At 26.7% G+C, this 24917-nt stretch overlaps 1 protein-coding gene across 1 annotated transcript in view; it reads left to right on the top strand.

The window, feature by feature from the left end:
* LOC100205957 (N(4)-(Beta-N-acetylglucosaminyl)-L-asparaginase) overlaps nt 1–24917 on the top strand; it is a 39243-nt gene that overhangs the window by 3509 nt on the left and 10817 nt on the right. The window contains exons 3-9 of the mRNA XM_065812854.1: nt 3564–3611; nt 8374–8486; nt 20352–20412; nt 21228–21279; nt 22985–23034; nt 23109–23179; nt 23288–23363. Coding sequence (XP_065668926.1) covers nt 3564–3611; nt 8374–8486; nt 20352–20412; nt 21228–21279; nt 22985–23034; nt 23109–23179; nt 23288–23363 — 471 coding nt within the window. The remainder of the gene's footprint in view (nt 1–3563; nt 3612–8373; nt 8487–20351; nt 20413–21227; nt 21280–22984; nt 23035–23108; nt 23180–23287; nt 23364–24917) is intronic.

Raw genomic sequence — 24917 nt, 5'->3', positions numbered from 1 at the left:
AAATTCGAATTAGAGAGATTGTACTGTATTTAACAATATTCTTTGTTTTTTGGTAACTCCCAACATAAATAATGGTTCCTTGTACCTCTGTTAGGTGTAAATTGACTAAAAAAAAAAGTTGCATATTAAACATGTTTTAAAACTATAAAATAAAAAAATTTGAAAGTTTAAATATATATTTTTCAAAATAAACATTTCATATTTTTATCCAATCACAACATTTATGCGCTTCATCCACATAAATTAAATTGTAAATAAACATTCTGTTTAGCCTATAAAATATATTTGAATTAAAGCTGTTTTAAAAGTTGTTTGCGTTTGTTTCAAAGCAGAAATAAAATTTTGATTTTTCTTTGATAAGTGATACAAAGATATAATGTTAAGCAGCATGACAAGTTGTAAATAAGTACATATTTTTTGATAATATTTGTTATGATAATAGTCTTGCTGCTTATCTAAAATTTTAAAAGATTTTTGTTTTTGTAACAATATTAAAAATTCAGCCTAAAATATTTTGAGCAATTCTGGTATAAAATTCTAAACTTAAAGGCAGACTGTCTAACATATTTACATTAATTACTTTTCTAGTTGTTTAATTTTGGCATAAATCTGAATATATTTTTATTTTTAAATTAATAATAGTTATTAGAAAATATTATTAGTGCTTCAAATAATCTAGAAAAGTCTTTATAAACATCTTTAAAAATACAAAAGTTAATCAGCTTTAAATGATCAAGAAAGTTTTTAAAAATCAGCCAGTCAGCTTTAAGTGATCTAGAAAGGTAAATGTTTTTACTATCAGTCATGGATGGACCAAGTGTTAATTGGAAATTTTTATTATTCCTCGATGGCCAGTTGGATGTTTGTTTTTTTAAATATTATTTAAAAGTGGACTTGATAAGTTTCTTGGTTTGTATAATTTAAATGAGGATAAGTATTTATGATCAAAGATTTATGGCACATATGTAAATTCGTGTTTATTTTATTGCGTGGTCAAAGTAATGTTAAGATTTTCAATAAGCAAGGAGGTTTTGAAAGATAACCTTAGGGAGAATTAACTTTGCTTTGCAAAGATTAATAATATAAATTAAAAACAGGATGTTAAAATTCATGATTTTCTATCTTTAATTATTAAAAAATTGTAAACTAATTTACCATATTTAAAAACATGGAAAAACGAAGTTAAACAAAGTTGAAAAAAGTTTTAAATTAAAATACAAATTAAAGTTTGATGAGATAATTACATAACACACAGCATAACACAAAGAGTTGCAGCAATCCAATGGTTCTTTAGATAAAAGATTTGCTTAAAAGGCTGCTGATGAAAATAAAGATTTATCTTATGCTACAAAAACTGTTGCCTCCCTTCGCTCTTTTAAAAATAAGAAAACTTTATTGAGCTTAGACAAAGCACAAAGAAATTTTAAAAAAGGATATAAAAATTATAGTATATTGGAATTATAGTATTACTTTTTAATAAAATCCTTGACTTTTATGGGGTTTTTTGTTGATGTCATTTACTAAAAGTTCAAAACTAAATTAAATTTCAAATTTTTTTGATTATTTGTGCTTAAATTGCCGAGTATAGTCACTATTTGAAAGTTAATGTTGTGTTTTATGTCTAGTTTTTTATTTGTTAGACCCTTTCCAATTATCCTATTAAGAGTATAACATAGTAATGGTGTTGTTTTAGTTAAAAAATTTGGTATTACAGAGTTATGTTATATTTTATTATCAACATTTGGATTTTTTTTATCCAGATTTTATTATGAAAATCACCTTAAATTTACTTCTAAACCTCGAAAAAATGCTACAAGTTAAAGAAATACCTGGAATTACTGGCCAACCTGCTGTATATACATCAATTGAAGGTTTGGGCAAGTAATTTATTTTTGGAGAGGGGGAGGTGAAGGGGTATAGTCCTAAACTCAAGTCCTCCCCTCCTCCCTCCTTTTTTTTGCCTGGTAAACTATTTGAAAATTAAAAACTGGTAAAACTATTCATAAATTCAATACTTTGTTACATTTTTAAGGTTTTTTAAAAAGGTTTAAAACTTTTGTTAGCTGTCTAATAAAATATAAATCTAAGTGATCAAAAAGTTATGGCTTTTCTTCAAGTTATGACTTTTTGTCAAGGTTGGAGTGTATAGTTGTATTGTCAGCAAATAAAGCGACTTTAAGATTGTCAGAAAGATCATTAACATAGATGAGAAGAACAACATATTAAACTCTATTGTAGGAAGTGAAGCATGAGAAAAACTAACTTTTAAGTACTCATCAAAAACTTGAAAATTATTAATTCAATAATGATATAGCTAAAATATATGATCATTAATGAACCTAAGTAATTTAAATTATAAAACAATACCTTCAAATGACAACACAGTATAAATAAAAATTATAATTAAAAATAATATAATTAAGCATGAGTATACATGAGTTATATTTATTTTTTTTAAAGTACCACCTTAAAAACCTCAACAAAAAAAACTTTGCTGCTGAGAATGCTTGTTCAGGCTCCTTGTTGGCCATATATAATCACATGTTTTTTAAAAGTGATCACACTTCAAAAGTACTACTAAATCAAATATTTTGTAATTTAATAAACCTTCTGCATTTTGATAACTTGAATAAACCCATGCTAAACAAAACTTGTAAATCAAGCACACGTTTGGAATTAAAATGAATTAAAATAACAATTGATGAAAATAAAAATGAATTTAAATTGTGCACATGTTTGAAATTAGAATGAAGTAGAAATTTCAAAATTAAATTAAAGTATACCTTCTTTTAAAAATTTTTAGTCTTCCCATCAGCAAGCGCTAAAATTTTGTTTATTTATAATAATATATTAGTTTTAATATTATACTATATACCAAAAATGTATTTACATTTTATGATGTACAAATTACTTAATTACAAATTAAGTTTTTTTTACTTTTTTTTTACTTTTACTTTTTTTTAAGATGATCTCACAATCCCAAAAAAATTCTAGAGACTAATCCCCGGATTTCAGGATGAATTATTTGTATAGATTTCCTGGAGTTTCGGGATCCCATGATTGTCATCCATAATTCACATAATTAACCAATTTTCTTAACCTCTTAGAAAAAAATTGAAATTTTTTATTCTTCACTTAAAATAACATTTCACTGGAAAATAATAAAAAAAACCTAACTACTACTTTTAAGATAAAAATATAGATGAACAAATGAAAAAACAAAAAGTTCAAAAAATGTTTTCATTCAGACTTTGAATTTTGATTATTAGTTGTTGTTTTTTTTGTCTAATAAGTTTTTGTTAACATTTTTGCCTCTTTGCTAGTTAAAATTATAGTTTTAAATTTGAATTTATTATTCTAAAATGATCTTTTTTGAATTTATTTGTTTATTTTCTAATTTTCAACTAATTTTTGTAATTAAAGAAAAAACAGTTTCTTTAAACAGTTATTATTTGTTAAATTTATTTAATATATTTCTTGAATTTATTTTGAAAATAAGATCCTAAGATATTTTTTTTTGTAAAGTGTAATTAATTCAAGTTTCTTTTTTATCATATATTTAGTCCTGCTGAGAATGGTGAAACAGCACTGGATGCTTTGCTTATGGATGGGTAATAAGTTTAATATTGATAAACTAATAATTAATTATAATAGAATTATAATTAGTTGTAATATAATAATAATATAATAATGAAAAGGGAAAAAAGTTTATTTAAAATCTTATACAAAATAATCAGTTTATAGTTTCTTATATAAGCCGAAGTCAATATAAAGTTTATAAAGCCAAATATTTTTTCATTGTCTTATCATTGGTAGTTTATAATAATTTTTTTGATTGTCTTATCATTGGTAGTTTATAATAATTTTCTTTTGATTGTCTAATCATTATTGGTAGTTTATAATAATCTTTTATTTTGATTGGTAGTTTATCATAATCTTTTATTTTGATTGGTAGTTAATAATAAAGTAGTAAAAGTAAAATATTTTGAAAATGTTTCACACATGATGTTTGACTTGGTATTCTTAAAAAGACTTGGTTATTTTCTTTTAAAAGACTTGGTTATTTTTCTTGGAAAGACTCGGTTATTTCTGGTGTTATTGTTATATTGTATATAAGTGTTGTTGTTATATTGTATATGTTGAGATAAATAGGCACTGATTTGAGATTGAAATGGTCAGATATGAAAAAAAGCACCCATCTACGGCACTAACTAAAGAACACAAACCCAATCATCTTTAATGGGTCTAGGACCGCATAATTGCAATTAATGTGTGGTCTGATGAAAAAAAAATTAACTTTGATGATCCAGACAGCTTTAATTAATATTGGCATGACATTCAAAAAAAGAAAATATTTTCAATAAGAAGAGTTATGGAAGAAGGAGTAATGTGTGTTGATTTTTTTTGTTGAAAAAAGTGCATTTGGCTTTATTACTACTAAATTAAATGCTGAAGGATATAGTAATTTTTTGGATAATATTTCGTTAAAATTTAGTAACTCAAATTTTAATTTTCAGCTTGATCATTTACCAGTATGAAAATTTGGTCAAAATATGTCCTCTCACCTGTTTTAAATCCCATTGTAAACATAATCTAAAATAGTAGAAGAAATTTAATTTTGAAATTAATAAAGGAATAAATATTCTATATAAATATATTTCTGTTTTATTTGTAGCTTTTAAATTTAAGAAGTATTAGCACTTTATAATTTTCCTGGATTTTTATTGACAAGATTAAACTTAATATATAATAATCTTGTAAATAATCTAATAAAACTTAAAATGTTTCCTTGGCAACTCAATTCTTGCAAGGCATATAATTATTATCATCAATATTATTCAACATTGACTAAATAGAAAAACAAAGTGAACAAGTAAATGTGTACAATATTAACCATATATCAAAACTATATACAATACCTTGTAACATAAAAAATATCATATGCAATACCTTATTTTCCAATATTATTCAATTTGCACAATTGAATAAATAGAGAATGGAGGCAAATGAAGACTTACAACGCAATAATAACCTAGACCAGTCTTTTCGATTTGTCATTAGAAGCGGAAAATTGTTGTGTATTGACATCACTACAGCAAAAGACATTGGTAACCGCAAAGTTCACCCATTTGTCAAAGAAAGCATTGCCAAGCAGGCCCGGAGGGGACCATACCAGCCAATCTTGTAAATCTCATCAAAAGTTACATAATAAATAATTACCTATTTATTTGAAGCAAAATATTAGGACTAACGACAAACTAATTAATTTTTATTACACCAATGCTACCTCATTTAACTCTAATAAATTATCCGAGCTGTCTGCACTTGCTTTGACAAACAAAATAGATGTTATCGTAATTATAGAAACTTGGTTCAAATTGGATAGAATTAAAAACATTGATGGGTATGAACTAAATCACGCAGATAGAGATAGAATTGGAGGAGTTGCCATTTACGTAAATAAAAATCTTACGAATATAGGAGTTGTTAATCCGCATCTTAACAATACAGAGATTGAACAATTCTGGTGCTCAATAAAATGTAATAATTTTAAGTTAATTGTTGGTTGTATATATTGACCACCAAATTCTACAGCTGATTACTCAAAATCAATTCTAGACTCAATCAAAACTGCTTCAAAACTCAAAAATGGCAAAAAATACACGGATTTCAATTTCCCTAATATAAAATGGACAGATGGCGTTCCAATAATTATTCAAATGAAAACTCAACTGAGCATGAATTTATTAAAGTTTTAAATGGTTGTTCTTTATACCAAATAGTAAACTTTCCAACATTTAAACAAAATGATTCTGTTCTTGCAGTTAACACCCTAGACCTTGTTTTAGCTTGCAATCTGAATTGCATAGATTTTCTTCAATGTGATCCACATTTAGGTCACTATGAAAAGGGAAGATACCATTACTCCATCACTTGGCAATATTTTACTAGTTCTAGTGACAATATAGTATTCACAAGAGATAAGTTTTGCTTTAAAAAGGGTAAATATACACAAATGATTAAGGAACAAGTCAACTGGGTTGAGCTAATTCATGATAAATCAGCCTGTGAGTGCTATGAGTTATTTTTACATAGTTTTAATGAATCTTGTTGATTGTTTGTTCCTATTTTTAATAACAAAAAAAAGAATAGCCAACCATAGCTGGATGCAAAAGTTAAAAAGGCAATAAAGGTGAATTTTATTCGTATGTGTATCGGCAAAGTTAAAAATCTGGAAAGGAGTTCAACAAAATTTGCGCTAATGTTTAAAAAAAAAATTAAAAGATCAACTCGAGATTTAGTAAAAAGAGCAAAGCTAACGCCTAAACTTTTATTGTCTTACGTAAATAAAAAACAAAATGTTAAATTCCCAAATTAGAGCCATGAAAAATAAAAAAGAACAAATTACAACTGAAATATCAGACATTTCAAATATATTAAATAAGCAATTTAAGTCAGTCTTTGTAAAAGATGATGACCAAGCAATACCCAAGTTCTTGCAAAGATGTGAAAATCAGTGTGATGACAGTATATTATCTGATACGATTACCAATGAAAAAATACTAAAAATGTTAGAAAGTATTGATGAGTCAAAAGCGATGGGTTTTGATGAAATTAGTCCGTTTGTTTTTAAACATGCTGCAGAAGGTTTTGTTGATCCGATTATCTATATTTTCAAATTGAGTTTTGACACTGGTTGTGTCCCTTACCATTGGTCTGTTACAAATATATCACCTATTTATAAAGGGGGATCAAAACTTGAACCAGAAAAGTATAGACCAATATCCTTAACATCTGGTTTGTAAAATGTTCGAAAAGCTTATTTGGGACATAATTCTGGAACATTTTGTTTTAAATAGTCTTATTTTTGAAAGGCAAACTGGTTTTGTTCCAAACAAATCATGCACAACAAATTTGATTGAGAGAAGTGACACCATTACATACAAAGTTGCAAAGGGTAAACCATTATGCGTAATATATTTTGACTTCTCAAAAGCTTTTGATAAGTAGAACACAAAAGGTTATTGAAAAATTATTGACTTGCCAGAAGTTGTGCAAAACACATTTAAAATGTATGCTGACGATAGCAAATTAATAGCCGTAAAAGATTTCCTTGATAAACACTCAGAAATACAAACTGACCTTGACAACATTGTGAAATGGTGCAACGATTGGCGTATGGAATTTAATTGCAAAATATGTAAGTTGATGAGATTTGGCAATTTAAATGTTCTTCGGGGTATTGTTGAACTATACACATTAAATGTAAATGGAATGAATTATGACCTCTCAAACAGTGTAATAGAGAAAGATATAGATAATTTTGTACAACCGGATATGAAATGAAAACATCAAACGTGAGTATAAATTAACAAAGAGTCTGCCAAATCTAGCTGAAATTTCAATGTTTGAACGAGTTCAACACAGGGCCATGAAAATACATTACCCAAATTGATGTTATAAAAAGCAGCTAGTTAGAATTGGTTTAATGACTTTAAATCTTAGAAGAAAATGAGGAGACTTGATTCACTTATACAAGAATTGAACCATTTAGAGTATGTCAATCTTAATGTAAAACCAGTCTAATGTAAAGTCAAATGTTGATTTTGATGGCCCATGTTCCCATGTTTTCATGTTTATGTTCACAAATATAAAATCAGGATGCAGTGTTTCACCTCTCGGGAAATAAATGACTTTATTACATCGTATAGCTCAAGAATACATTTCTTCTCAAACAGAGTGTGCCAAATTTGGAACAAACTTCCGGATATTGTTATAGAGGCCAAGAGCTTAGACAAGTTTAAAGCAAGTCTTGATGAATGGTTTACAAACAATGAGAAAATATTGATTTAAAAAAAAAAAATACTGGGCTGCTATAGCTGAACATTGCTACATCTCAGCTTGTGGATAAGATTTACGCAGTTTTATCACTAACTAATTTAATTTTTAACTGCATCGAAAACATAAAGATAGATACAAATCTTTATTGTCTTCAATAAAAAAACATTCTCTCAATAATTATTTTTTTTTTAAATAGTTCTTTAATAAGATAAGAAGATATAAAAGTAAGCTAATATAAGCTAAAGCTGAAAAATCTTACAATAAAGCTAACAAAAAACAATAAAAACAAATACAGACAGTAAAGCTAATAGAAAAAGAAATAGTTTTACTAGTCAAACTATATTCCCTTGGCTTATGTCATGTTTCTGTTAAAACTAATGATTGTTTGATTTATTGGTTTTGGAGTTCATGTTGTTTTGCTGTATTTGTTTAAATATGAATAGATATTTTAATTGTTTAGTGATTTAATTTAGTGACAATAATCTAATTTCTAAAACTTTATTTCTTATTTAATAATTTTGTTTTTATAAGACCTACTCATAATGTTGGTGCTGTTGGAAGCTTAAAACGAGTGAAAAATGCTATTGCAGTGGCTCGTCATGTTTTAGAAAACACTCAGCATACATTTCTAGTTGGTGAAGATGGTGAGGTGATTTAAAATTTATACATACCCACATATATATATATATATATATATATATATATATATATATATATATATATATATATATATATATATATATATATATATATATATATATATAATGATGTTGACTTTTTGGTATCTCTAGTTTTCTGTATAAAAAATAGATGAACTTTGGTTTGAAAGTAACTGAAACGTCATTGGCTTTATTCACCCACCATGACCCTTGACTACACACTGGCTCCCATATATCAGTGAATTTTTTTTTCTTCAAAAGTATATAAACCTGGGTCTCAAAAGAACCAGAATTTCATAGAGAGGAGACCTGGAACCTCTCACTTATGAAGCGAGTGCTCTACCACTACACCACTACTGCATTTTATATATATATATATATATATATATATATATATATATTAGGGTGGTTTTTTTTTTTTTTTTTTTTTTTTAATTTGATATTGCACACCCTCTTATTTGGTGAGGTTCAATAAAAAAAGTTCACAGATAATTTTTTTTTGCAAACTGATGATGGGAAGTGGTCCCCCACACCTGCTTTGTAACCCCTTCAGAACCTCGTTTTTGTCTAAAATGACATTTCTAATATGTATTAAAATCAGTTAGTGTCAGTGTTACATGCATCAGTTTTACTTATTAGGGTTATAAAAAATTATAAGAATGTATATAGCAATGACCTATTCCCAGACTCCACCCTAAAAATAATAGGTCCTGGACCTGTTTTTTAAGCCTTTTTGAGACCCGTTTTTGTCTAAAATAATATATTTCAGAAATCTATTAAAATCAGCTTGTGCCACTGTTACATGCATCAGTTTTACTTATTAGGGTGATAACAATAAAACAAATGTGTATAGCAGCGACCTATTCCCACACCGCACATCAGGGCGCCAGGACCCGGACCTGTTTCTTAAGCCCTTTTGAGACCCGTTTTTTTCGAAAATTTCTGAAATGTATTAAAACAAACTATTGCCAGTGTTACGTTGACCAGTTTTACTTTTAGGGTGACGTCAAGTGTATGAATGTATATAGTGGGGGTAACTTGGGGCAAGGGGAAGGGGTAAAGATACAAAAAGCTGTTATAAGTACTTAAAAAATGTCCTTTTTTTAACATTTCTTCAGTTTTTTTAATTGTGAGTACAAGTGCTCCAAATGTCCCTCTACCAGCCATTTCTACCTCAGCCATAATTAAAATTTATAAATTTAAAATAACAAAAAATATTGTGAATGAAACTTTTAAAAGAATTAAAATTTTTCTTATGCGTTCAAGAAAACATATTACAAATAACAAATTTTAAAATTATTTGGATGAAATAACATACATAATTTAATCAAACCTTGACATATAACTAAATTAAAATATAACAGAAAACAATAGCCATATATTAATATTATTATTATAATGTATTTAACTATATATTTAGTTCATATTATATATATATATATATATATATATATATATATATATATATATATATATATATATATATATATATATATATATATATATATATATGCATATATGCATATTTGAATAGATTAAATTGTTGTTATTTGAAATGGTTATGGCTTAACTGTTTCTTTGTAGCTTCAGTTGAAAAATGTTTTCTCTAATACTCAACTACTTGGTAGAGAAGCTGACGTTGGTTGTCATTTTTTGTCAAAACTTCATTAAAGTCAGTGGCTAATTTAACTTCCCATTATGCACATCCGTTCGTGCCATGAAAGTGGTCATTAACCACTTTCATGGCATGAACTATCTTACAAGCAGACTTGTAGTCATCACGATTAGCCCAAGTTTTAGGAGACAATGTCAAGAATTCTTTTGGTAGATTGAGAGAGTCAAACAAGTTCATTGAGCGTTGTGTAACAAAGTTAGCTATAGAAAGCTATATAGATATCTTTTTGTTAGGCATTTACAATATCCATTTTCTCTTCAACAGAAATTTTATCACTGAATAATGGGAGAGAGCAGTTAGACCTTCACTTAAATACCATAACTGTTTAATTTTATTTTTTGCAACATTTGCAACTTTGCTGTCAACTTGACAATAGTTCTCAATTACTTTTAAAAGAAGGAGATCATTTATTGGTGCTTCTGTTGTGAGAGGTGCTGAAAACCAGAAACATGCATATATTGTGGTTATGAAGAGACATATTCTTCTTAAAATCCCAATTTCTTTCTCTGTGATATTTAACTGATAACGAAAACAAAAAGTTTTTAAACAGTATATACCTTTAGCCATCCATCTTGCACAATGGTAAGCCCCAGGAATGCAAATAGTTGTTGTATCATTATTTTCTCCCAAAAGGAGAAGAGCTAGTCTTCCGAATTCTTTACAATCATCACATGGTTGCGTTTCTTTTAAGTATTTTTTCAAATTTTCCACCACATTGGATTTTCAAGATGCAAGCCACTCTTTTTCAAACTTTATAAGGCATCCAGCTCCGCTTTTATTACTTTCAAGTGGTTCAAACTTTGATTTTTCTATTAGCTCCCACTGGGACTTCACTCTACCAAAAAGTTCAATGTTTGGTCCTTTTGAAACAAAAAACGCATCAAACATTGCATTTGCACAGATTTTAAGAATATGATGTCGACAGGCTAAAAACAAAACTCTTCGATTCATTGACTTCTGTATGACAGTTATTGCCCTATTATGACTTCCTGTATTACTTGCAGTTGTGTCAAAGCAAAGACCTTCAAGATCCTCCTCGACGCCAGGCCATTCATGAATAAACTCAACTACCTTTTGTCCTATTAGAGCGCCAGTACCAGCAGGTATCTCAGGGATCCCTAATAATTTCTCAATATCCAAGCCATATACAACAACTGGCAGACATTCACGTCTGGTTCTAACAACATTCGACAACATTTTACCATCAAAATGAGCAACTAGTGGAACCAAGGGTTAAAAATTTTTTCTTACTGCTATTGCAAGAGTTTCACGGGATGTAGTTCGAGCTTCCATTAGAGTGGAACGTGAAAATGTTAGTTTATTTACATCAATACCGATTGCAGCTAGGACTGGTGTGACAACCATCATTGCTTGTCATGGTGTTATTTTTGTTCGGTCTAAATCATTATGAAAGAGTTAATTGTCAAGAATACGTTTGGATATTGTAATCGAGAAATGACTAGTGCCCATAATAGAATGTTTTGAATTATTTAGACGATAAAAAGCTTTTTGTGTTTGAATTGACATATTGCAGTCAGAATTTTCATCCAAAGAGTAATCTGAATTGCAATCCATTAATGTATCTGTAAATATAATCTTACTTTCTTTATGTTGTTCAAAGTGCCTTTTTTCTTCAAGCTTGCGTTTTCTGTATTTCACAACTGCTTCCTTATACATTAAGTCTTCTGATGTCATTAACATCTTTCGGGGACCTCTCTGGTCTATCAGAAATTGTTTATCTTCATTTATCTTGATGAGACAATTCCATTCACCATGGGCAATATCAAAAAGTGTATTCATCTTGGCAATGAATTTTTCTTGATAGCTATGTTGAGTAACTGATTTTCTACTTCTGTGCTTAGACACTTGGACATGTTGCTTGTGAATACTCTTTAGTTTAGCAACTACATGAGGTTTTGCTATAGTTGGAATATTAGCTTTAAACCAGAAAATCATAACTTCATCTGCAACTGTGTTGCAGGATATTGAAAGAGTTGACTTTTTGATTATCATTTCATAAAAAACTCTACATAGGGCAACACCACTTGCTGGCAACTGACTTGGTCCATCTATTGTTGAGAGAAAATGTCCAGTTAGACAAACATTTGTAGTTGAGCGTGTTACTTTCTCTGAAGCAGCCATCTTCTTAAGTAATATTTTTATACTTTTTTACTATAATAGAAAGAATATAATAGAAATTTAATATATATAATTATATGGTACACCCCCTCCCCCCTATTTTCCCTACATTTTTCAATAATGAAATCAAAATATGCATTTTGGAACGATTTTTGGTAAATAATGCTGAGGGGGTAAATCTAAATTTAGTTATACTTTCCAGTCTTCTGTGAACTATCTATGTTGTAACATTCTAATACTTTATATTTTTTTTTTTAGATCAATTTAAAGCTGTATTTTGTATGAAATAAAAATAGAATTACAAGATTAAGGTATTAAACAAATTTTGGTCAATTTAGGGTTCTGAAATAGGGTTTGGGGGACCACTTCCCATTTTCAGTTTGCAAAAAAATTTTAACTATATACTTTTTATATCATACCTCACCAAATAAGAGATTGTGTGATTTAAAATTAAAATAAAATTTTTTTTCAATATAAAAAAAAACCACTCTAATATATATATACTGTCACACTGAAACAGCCTGCTGTTTCAGTGTGACAGTATATATATATATATATATATTAGCTGGGGGCTTCAGTACCTTTATCAACTATCTTATAGTCTGCTGCCACAAAGGAGTGCCGCTAAATTGACTGAGTGTTAGCAATGGGTTAGCAATCTTTTCTTTTATTATTCTTTATTTTTATTTTTTATTTTTTGAAAGTACTGTGGGCTAAAAAGGTAGGAAAAACAAATAATAGATTGTTATCTATATGGTCTATAGTAGATATATAGGACCTGTTGTCAGGTCCTATATATCTACCATAGTAGTTTTTCTTGACTTTAGTGGCACCTTTGGGCTTCAGGGATGTGAATATATTTTAAAAAAAATAGTATCTTGCATCACACAGTAGATTAGGCTTAATGAGATATTGTAAATTAACTTGCATTTATATTGGCAAAGAATGTCTTTAATGACTCTCTCTCTCTCTCTCGCTCTCTCTCTCTCTCTCTCTCTCTCTCTCTCTCTCTCTCTCTCTCTCTCACTATATATATATATATATATATATATATATATATATATATATATATATATATATATATATATATATATATATATATATATATATATATATATATATCATCAAACTAGCAGTGGTAGAGTTAATAAATTATCTATAATTATTTTCTGTTTAAGAATGGATCAATTAGGTTTTTTGCTGCACTTATTTTTTTTTTTTTGCCTAATATATTTTTATATATCAACATTAATTGATGATAAAAATTTTTTCTAGCACAATAGATACTTTTTTTTCCTTTGAATGTGACTAATTTGATCATCACTTTCTTTCTTTAACTAAATCATTGTATGAAAGGCTGATTGACAATCAGAATCTTTTCTCACATTGACATCTTCATTTGTAAATGTTTTTTTAAAAAGTCTTGCACCTGTTTTTGATAAGTGGAAAATATGCAGCTTCCAATAGAATTCAAAGGAAGTGCAATAAATTTGTTTGTTTTTTTCATGCAATGTATGTCATGCACTCATTCAATACATGTGTATTCATATGTGATGAGAAATTGTCTCTAATTAGAGTATGTGTTCTAGGAGTTTGTTTTTAGTTTAGGCAACAATAACTGTTAAAACTAATCTGGAAAACAGCAGGTTTTCCAGATTGTCCACATGGAATCAGCTTTTTTAAATAATGGAAAATTGATATGTCCTTTTGCATTACCACAATAAATCAAAGATGTAGTAGACTTTGTTGAATTAGTTATCCTTTTAGAACATTTAGATTCTTGCTTTGTTATTACTTGCTTTTTACCAGGATCATCAGTTAAGTTAGTTTTATAATAATTCCAGCTGTTTGATGTAGGAACCAATACTGTGTAAATCATAACAGATGACTCAGAATCCACAAGGAGACTTAGTTGTTATATAAATTGCAAAAATTTTGATGAACGTTGTGCAACCATCTGTTTTTTTTAATTATGTAACCCTTTCAGTTCATTCTTTATTGTTGAAAGTAGATTTTTTTAGGGTAAAGAAGCATTTTAAGCATTTTTAGGGTAAAATCATTTGTTTTGTGCTAATCTCCTACTTCTTACTTTATTTAAAAATTTGATTAATATTTCCTGGGTGTATTAGATATAACCATGACTTCCAACAACAAGTTTATATATTTTTGGCATGTCTTAACAGCAACCAGCTAATAATTTTGCAGCATATAAATTTTATAATTTTTGTAACTTTTAATATAAAAAAAAATATTTACATCAATAGTTTTGCAAATTACAATTAATCTTACTAAGAAATAAAGAGAATAGCTTTACTTTTATGATAAATTTAAATTTGGAAGAAGCAAACAAACAGCAGTTTTTGAAAGTTAAAACTACATTTTATAATTTGGCCTCCACATTTTGACTTCTACTTATTGAAAATACTGGATTGCGATAAGCTGTAAAGTAATTACAACAATGTTTTGATTTATCTTATGGAAACGTTATCTTATGGAAAGTTTGTTAGTAAAAACAAAATTATGTTATGTTGACGTATTATTATTTTAAATTTATTTATATTGTTTTTATTTTTGTTTGCAACTCTCTCTTAACCTTGAACTCTGAAAGCTTAAACAAGGTTTAAACAGGGTTACTGCTCAGAAAAACAGGTAAATTGCAGTACTTTAAGAAGCACAGTGGGGATTTGAGTCTTGAACTTCTTGATTTTAAGTATTCTACTATTAGTGTGCTATCGCATTAAATTTTACAGGAGAGTCTTTGTTTTGTAATAAATGATGTACACATTAGAGGAGTGCTATTAAATATGTGCAGGTGCATACGAAGAGGAAATTAAAGGTTGAGTTGCTTAATTAAATTATGGGTTAGTATGACCATTGAAGTTGTCTCCAATTGTTTTTAAAATCAAAAAGGCTGGGTTGTCAGTCTTCTCTGTTTGAAATTTGCAGCCAGCGCACGAGAAAGCATTAGCAGTATGGACATTTTTAGGCCTGCGCGATTTAAAAAATTAATTTTTTCTGCTATATAAATAAAAATCAAAATAGCGAACAGAAGGTTTTGAATTAATACTAGAACTAGCAAAAAAAGCCATTTTTAATAAAAGTTGCACAAATGAACAAAAATGTTTTGCAATTTAAAACTAAACTCTTTTAGTTTTTTGTCAAGCACTTTTTTATGCGCTCACAAAAGTTTTTGCGGGCATTTTGGCGAGAGCAAAAAGACTTGAGCATGAAAACACTGGCTAAACCAAGAAGACTGGGTTGTATTTTTGTTTTATTAAATTTTGTTAATGATTTGAATAAAACATTAGCTTATTCTATTTCCTTCAACTGTTTCAAAGTTGCTAAAAGTTTTCTGCTACGCTTTGAATGCCCTTTTATTATTTTATAACTGAATTTATTTTGGCTAAAATTTGTCATGTGTTGCTTGACCACACTGGTCACTGTATCTTTTTAAACTACATTTATGATATTTGGAGTTGTATAATACAAATGGAGAAATGGAGTTGTATGATACAAAATGATATAAACCTTTTACATCAAACTTTTTTACCAAAAATAAAACTCTTGTGATGAGATAAATTTTTATTCTGGAAAGACATTCTTCAAATTCCATGTTTTTAAGGTAAACTAAAGCAGACTTAAATCAATATCTATATGTCTAAAAGTTTTTGTCCTGCACACCACTCAGACAAAAATTTAAACATACAAGCTACACTCAAACAATAATATTTTTTGAATTTTCTTTTGAGAGCCAAGACCTACTTTTGAAAAACAAATTATCAGTGTGTTTTTATAAAAGTAAAAATTTATACGAGTTGTGCATGGAGAAAATCTTGGAGAGATTTTTTTGAGCAGAAATCATTAGTGATAATTCCACAGGACACACTAATTGGACCATTTCTATTTTTGCTATTTATAAATGATTTTTGCAGATGACATCATGAAAATGCTTTCACTGAGCTAACTTCTGAAACTCCAAAATCTATTAACAAGCTCTATATATTATTGCCAAACTTAATAGTGTTAGTAGTAGTAGTAGTAGTAGTAGTAGTAGTAGTAGTAGTAGTAGTAGTAGTAGTAGTAGTAGTAGTAGTAGTAGTAGTAGTAGTAGTAGTAGTAGTGCCCCTTCAAGTGTGTTTGACACAAAACCCTTGGCAGCCATTACAATTGAGGTAGAGGTGAGAAAGAGTCACAGTACTTTTATTATAAGAAAATGTGAACGATAGTGTATGCTAATATCTAACTTATGTAAACTTGAAATTATGTAATGCTAAAACATACTAAAACATATATCAAGTTTTACAGTTTTACTTTCACTTGAAAACTGCTTTGCGGCAACATCTCCTTAATTTCGATCTATAGTATTTATTACCGTTTTATAAAGTCTTATATATTTATTATATAATTTTAAAATTTTCCTAAGACAATGTGTCTACATGGTCAAGTGGTTACCTCGCAGAGCTTCTGAACAAAAAAACCGTCGTTCGAATCTTACCGTCTAAAAAAAATCAAAACAGTGGGAGAAATTTGTTGTGTGTGTGTCATGATTGAGATACTTATGTTATTAATGGGTTCAGATCCTAATAAACTGCTACAGTCCTGCTACTCCAGAAGGTGCTGCTGTGGAGGCAAAAAAAAAAAAAAATAGGAAAGTCTGTAGCAGAAAAAAACATATATATATATATATATATATATATATATATATATATATATATATAATATACAAACAATGTGTATATATATATATATATATATATATATATATATATATATATATATATATATATATATATAATATATATATATATATATATATGTATATATATATATATATGTATATTTATATATATATATATATATGTGTATATATATATATATATATATATATATATATATATATATATATATGTATATATATATGTATATATATATATATATATATATATATATATATATATATATATATATATATATATATATATATATATATATATATGTATGTATATATATATATATATATATATATATATATATATATATATATATATATATATATATATATATATATATATATATATAAACACATATTTTATATGCAAATGTATCAAGTCCACTTATATAACGTTTTATATAGGATCCTGTGTAATATAAGAAAATTTTTTTAATAATTAAAAGACTTTTTTGCTCAAGCTGTTTTGTTTTGAATTTTTGTACTTTAAAAAATTGATAAGATTGAAAAAACACAAAACATTGTCTAATTCAAGTGAAAATTTTGAAAATTCAATTTTAGATTTCCCCCTCTCTCTTGATAATTTCTGTTTGCTAAAATTATGTTCTTAGCACAGTTGTTTAGATATTAGAAAAAAGCAGAAAGTTTTGTTTAAAATGTTTTGGTCTAATTAGAGCATTAAATAGGATAGACTTTTTTGGCTTTTTTGTAAATCGTGAAGCAAAAAATTTTTGCGTATGTGAGGTCATATATATAAAATATATTTGTGGCAAAAACTAACTAGAAATAAGATATTGTTTAAATTTTTTAGGAAAGGCGTCTTTAAATAAAATATATTCAGTCAAAAATTACCAAAACTATTGGCGTGATACATTGAGTTTTCTCATAGTCTCATATGCAGTCTCAAACTGATATATTTTGGCCTAACTCACTAATAAATCAACTATCCCAACATATCATGGGCAAGTACGCAAAAAATAAAACTTCAAACAATTCATAGGCTAAAATTTTAATAATATATATATATTTATTAAAAATATATAAAAAATATTTTTATGGGATATATTCTAATAAAGACAAAATATAGTAATTACTATTTTATTTATTTTATTTATTTATTTTATTTATTTATTTATTACCATTCTAATAAATACCTACTCTTATCCGTAAAATGATATATCTGTAACAGTTTTATATCTTTTTGTGCACCATTATTAAAATTAATCAAAAAATGTAAAACCAAACCTGACGTATTGAAGTTTTTTTTGCCACAAACTGACGTCACTACGTAAAATTTTTTTAGCTTTTTTTTTCTTAAATGTATGTTTGCTGTTCATATAATAAGAAATATAATTACAAAGAAACGTTTGCATAAAGAAAAAGTGGATTTATAAAAAACAGGTAGTGGCTCAAAGAAGATAGGGATGACTAAAATCACCACAATCTTTTCATAGAGTCACTATGTAGGCTTTACAAGTTAAAAATAAAATAAGCTAGTTAAAAATACTTTGTACATCTCCAATATAATAAAAAGGTTAAAGCTTGCATTAATATTTACATTAAATCAAGAAAGTAAATAATATCAATATAGTTTTTTCAATAGTCATTTAAATATACTGGCAAACTCTTAAATATCAAAATAAGAGCCAATTAAAACAAGTAAAAAACTAAAAATAATGGAATTCCATTTTCATTTCGAAAAACAAAGAAAATTATTTATTTAATTTAAAAATTTCATTTTTTATTACAAACTTAAAAGAATTTAATGATTTTAACATATTTAAATTTTTTGTTTTTTGAAAAGTTTTCCATAGTTTTGGTGTATGATATTCCATGATATCGCGGTATGATATTCTATGTTCAGAATACTTTCTAATTCTTGGCAATTTATAAGTATTCCATTGGTTTATTCTAAGTGAATTCTTTTTGTTTACATTTTTTGTAAATTTATCATTAAAGTTATTTAACTTAACTTTTAGATTAGCGTTTTATAGCTAAGGCTGCCTCTATCGTTTTTAATGCTGTAAGACCTTCTTAGTTCTGCCATTTGTATAGCGTTACATACAAACGTTTGTAAGTGTAAATGTCTTTAGGATATGTTGAGTTTGCAGGCAGTATATGGAACTATCATGTATAGTATAACTATATAGTGAGAAAACTTTAAAATTTTATTTTTAAAATTTAGAACTCTTTTTTGCTATATAATTATTTTGCAATAAATATATGAGCAAGGTTGAAAAAATTTCAAAATCTATTACGCTAAGGAGAGGCTCAAACCCCCAGAAATGACACTGATGACAGCGTACTATACCATTGAGCTATCAATGATATGCGTTTAGAAGAAAATCAAACCTAATCTCTTATAAGCTCTATATATGTGGAAAAGGTGCGCATGTTAATTTTTTTGCTCTTAAAGCAATTTTTCAAAATGATATATTTTACTAAAAAAAATTGAAGTAAAAAAGGAATAGCTATAGAAAAGGTTGGTGTGGAATAGACTTACAAAGACCTGTATTTTTACGGGTCCAGTTAGCTAGTTTTAATAAATCTTCAACTGACAAATTAGAAACAAGAAATTTTAAACAGCCAAACATGAGGTTATAGTTGTTGATGCTTCAATTAATTACTTCCAAACAAGAAGTTATAGTTTTTAGTACTTCAATTAATTACTTTCCAACAAGAGGTTGTAACTTTTGATACTTTAATTAATTACTTCCAAACAAAAGGGTTAAAGCTTTTGATACTTCAATAAAAACTTTAGACATTCTTATCGTGCAAACCTTTTGACAGAATATTAAAATATGGCTTGACAAGTGGTATTGTTGACTAACCACTTTTTTAACAAGCCATAGTGTTGACAAGCCACAGTGTTGAAAAGCCCTAGTGTTGGCAATCCTTTCCAAGAAAACGCCGATTTGGCAGTATTTCCGCTAAATTTGCTTTGGGATGGGGGGGGGGAAGATTACTGAGGCCCAATTTTTTTTGAATTTGCTCTGGTAGTAGAGCGCTTTTTCTTTTGTTTTGGAGCAATAAAGAGAGGATTGTAAAAACAATTTAAAAAAAAAAGTCTTCTTGGTCAATACAGTTAGAAGACAAAAACAGTTTATCCAAATGTAAATTTGGATTAACCACTGTCAAACGATTAACAGAGTTCATATAAATTTTGATTGCTAGATGAGTAGCAACCAAGAAAATTGTTTGTGTCATATTAATAGATAAAAATTTTTTTTTACAATATGAACTTTTATTTTACATTTGTAGTTTTTTTTTTTTTTTTCTAAAGTTTAAAATTATATATCTCTTTTAGCTACAAGGTTTGCAGTTGATATGGGATTCAAAGAAGAAGATCTGAGATCAGAAGAATCGATGTATTTTTTATACTTTTATACCTTTTTTTTAATTAGTTTTTTATTCATTTAAAATATAGTTTTGAAGTTTACACTATAACAATATTTAAAATAAAAATATTTTTGTATTGAAATGCTAAAAAAAAATGTTTTATTGAAATGAATTTTAACACGTTTTTTTTTATCAAGTTGACACTCAGGGATGAGTAATACTTCAAAACTAATTTGTTTAAATCAATACTAACTTAGATTAGTCTAATGTTAAAAGTTTTTACCTTGTTAAGATATTATTGTTTTTGAATATTTAATAAATATTCTATTTTAAAAAAGTAATATTGTTTTGACCATTTCAATTTTTTTTTTTTCTTCATTTGAATGAGTTTATAACACCAACAAAATTTGCTGGTGTTAAATTCATATTTTCTCCTAATAATGAAATTTTATTTGTTCATTAAATTTATATTATCTCCTATTAAAAAAAATTCTAATATAAACAAAATAAATTAAAAAGAAAAAAAAAAAGTTTTTAATTGTTTTATTTTTAAAATGATAAATCAAAGTTATTGAAACAACTGTATTTTATTATATTCATTTCATTTACATACTATTTTATTTATTTTTACATATTTAAGAAAAGATTATATGAGTTATTTGCTGTGTTGTGTTGTAACTTTTTGCTTAATAAACTCTCAAACTCTAAAAAACCACAGACATTTAGTAACTAAAATTAAAAAGCTTTGTTGCATTATTCTGTTTGTTATTTACAAGAAGACTTGTTATTAGCGTTGTTAATGTTGTATAGCATATTTATTATTGTAACTATTTGGTTATTTTAGTTTGCAATGGAAGGAATGGAAGAACAATAAATGCCAACCAAACTTCTGGAAGGTATCATTAAGATTAATTTTAAAGTGTTTTATAATTTTGAAGACTTCTAAGTAATACTTAAAAGTTATCATGTTACAAAATAACTTGTATTTGAATATAAAAAAGGTTGTTTTGTAATGATAACTTGTTATCATTCTATTTAGTCTTGGTCAGATTTTGTAGTATTATTATTAATGTAATATTATATTATTAAGTCAATAATATAGATATTATATCAATAATACAGGACTTGAATAATTCGTATTGCGATTGCTTTTCACACCTTTGCAATCAGTTTTTTTCTTCAAAAAAAATTTTTTTTTTGAAGAAAAAAACTGCAATTTGTTTTTTTTTCTTTTCTAACTTTTTTTTTTTGGCCATTCTTTTAGTTTTTTTATTAGGGGGCAAAAAATATGTCTCGCTAAATTTAAGTTTTGAATAGAAGTGTAAATTTAATTGCAGCGGCATCCATAATATCCAGTGGAATAGCGAGGATCATTCCTGAAAATTAAACATATCTTGCTACAGTAGCAATGTCAGATTTAGAACATAGTGAAAAAAAAGTTTTATTTAAATCGTACGTTTTGAATAGTTAATTATTTTTTGTTTCTTGAAAAAAGTTTTAAAAGTAGAAACATTCTATTGTAAACATTAAACTAATGGCTATTGCAAACGTTAAACCAAAAATTAAATTATAAAAAATTTAAATTAATAAAAATAAATTATTTTACTTTTGTTCAAAGAAATTTTTTTCTAAAATAATAATTTAAGCATATACTTAAACTTAAGGAAATATAATTCGATTTATTAAACTTAAGGAAATATAATTTGATTTATTAAACTTAAGGAAATATAATTCGATTTATTAAACTTAAGGAAATATAATTCGATTTATTAGACCAAACTTTATTCTTTCACTTTTTATTGCAAAACAATTAGAATGAAAAAATTGAAAGAAAACATCAACTTAAAAAACATTTGAATAAAAAAGTTATTATATTTAAATTTTTAAAAATTTACTTAATATTTAAATTTTTTTTTTTTTTTTTTCCTTTTGCAATTAGATTTTTTCAAATCTTGGTAGAGTCTGTTAAAATCTAATACTCTGGGGAAATTAAGAAAGACATCACTTATTCAAGCCCTGCAATAGTACATTCAATTAAATAAATCATTTTAATAGAAGAAAAGTTTATTGTTTCATATTTGCTTACACACATACACATAGAGCATGTTGCTTTGTTATTTTACATATAAATAAATGGGTTTTTGTGCAGCCTTGGTGTGAAACCATCAGAACATAATAACAAGTTTAAAACTGATTACTGTAAGCCATGAGTGTGCTATCTTGGTGTGATTCATTAGCACACCATCTTGCTTTGGTTTATTTATAACAAATTTGTTTTAAATAAGATATTTTGTCTCAAAGTAGTTCATTAAGTGAGCAGCATAAATGCCTTATCATATTAATTTGTCACTTGAGAATATCATATTCTTTTATCTTATTGAGAATATCATATTCTTTTATCTAACAAAAATGTTGTTATGCAATAAAACTCTATTGCTCTTTGAAACCATTTAAACTTTTGAGTGATTAAAAAACAGTTTAAAATCAAATACTAGCAGAGTATCTAACAGATACAGCTCGTATAAGAATTTTTGACCATTTTTTAAATTATGATTTACAAATACTTTTTTAAAATTTATATTTTTTTCTGTTTTGATTTAGAATGTGTGGCCAAATTCAACTGAAAGTTGTGGTCCTTATAAACCTTTGATGTTAGTTTTTTGCATTTAGTTAAATGAACTCTATTCTTAATTTTATGCTACATTCAGTTTTTTCCCTTTTCTAGCAATCAGCTTTACAGCAACCATGAAATAAATGAAGCTGGTAAATTGGATATAAATAATCATGATACAATTGGTAAGATATTTTTTTAGATTATTTAAAATATCTGTTCAGATTATTTAAAGTCTGGCTTTTAAATAAAATTTCAAAGTATGTAATTGTGAACTTATTTAATTTTATTAGGTATGATTGCTATAAACAAAGATGGTGATATTGTAGCTGGTACATCATCTAATGGCGCTACTTTTAAAATTGCTGGGTTTGTAATTTATAAATAATTGATTTTGCACAAAAAATTAGAAAATTGTTAAGTTAAAATTTTAAATTAAATTTTCTTTTGCTTTAAATGTTAATAATAGAGACATGTTGAAAAGTAAAAAAAGAACTCATGTTTTAGCTCTTCGAACATTTTTCATTAGCAGAATAGTTAAATTTTCTATTTTAAATTTTAAACTGTATGTTTAGATAGTAAATAAGGTAGGTCTTTGAGTTGGCTCTTACACCAAGACTTCTATATCACCCTTTAATCATTTCCAGTGTCACAAAAAAGACAAACAGAATAAATTGAATTTGGAAAATCTAGAATAAATTTAGTTTTTTAAAATACTTCCTTATATTTTTAGAAATACCCATGTAAATTTATCTCTGAAGGTGTGCATTTTCTTTGCCTTGATGACAACAAGAAAAATTGCATTACATTTTATGAGAAAAAATTTATCTTTTTTGACAAACTTGAATTAAAGTTTTGTCTTATCAGCCATATAAGTGATGTCTTTCTTAATTTCCCCAGAGTATTAGATTTTAACAGACTCTACCAAGATTTGATTGCTGATCAAGCAAGTACATGGTAAATTTTAAATGAGAATTGAGTTTAATGTCCTTCTATAAAAATTGTGTGTTCTTCCATTACAATCATATTAAGGGTCAAAAAATGATTAAACATTTACATGCATGAGTTTCTACATAAAATATGTGTGCAGTTCATAATTTTGGTTCTCATTATTTTTTGAGACATTCTTCTTTTACAGCTGTTACAGACTTTTTTATAAACTAGGATTTTTTTTAATGTTTTAGAACTAATTTAATATAATATGGGAAAGCCTCGTTTATAAAGACAGAAGTTATATTTATGTAGACTGAAGGAAAATAATAATAAGAATAATACCTTAAAGAGGAAAGAGGGCAAAAGAAGACCAAGTTAGAACTTTTGAAGAAATTCATAAAAGAATTTAAATTTAAGTTAAAATAGGACAGAGAAAGAGCTATTAATAAGAAACAGGTATAAATGTTAACATGATGTTTCATCTGTAGTTTGTTTCTTTTTAATTAGAAAATCTTTGTGTTTATGGTAGAAGCCTGCAACTTTTAAATAACTTTTTTTTTTATTTTTTTTTTTTTTCGTTTTTTATCAAATATATGATCTAATTCCTTACATTTTTAACCATGTTTATTAATACTCACTGGATTTCTATTTTCATTGGATTTTAATTTTAAAGATTTTTTTTTATATAAACAACAAAAAGATCGAAACAAGTGGTAAGTTGTTCAGTAAATTAAAACAAGTTAAAAAAAATGCACAACTTAAAACCTTGTCTGATTTTTTGCATTGAATGTCATCAGGAAAAAAAAAACATTTTTTCAATAGAAGAAAGTCTTTTAAAACTGGCAGCCTATTAATGTTACAGACAAACAAAAAAAGTCATAAAATTTTCAAAATAGCTATAATTTTGTAATATTGCCTGGGGAATAATAACTTTATCTATAAAAAAGTTATTATTCCCCAGGCATGAAAGGAATATTACTTTTGTAGTTT

Source organism: Hydra vulgaris, chromosome 12, assembly GCF_038396675.1.
Source record: "Hydra vulgaris chromosome 12, alternate assembly HydraT2T_AEP".
Taxonomy (NCBI): domain Eukaryota; kingdom Metazoa; phylum Cnidaria; class Hydrozoa; order Anthoathecata; family Hydridae; genus Hydra; species Hydra vulgaris.
This window is presented reverse-complemented; position numbering and strand designations above follow the sequence as displayed.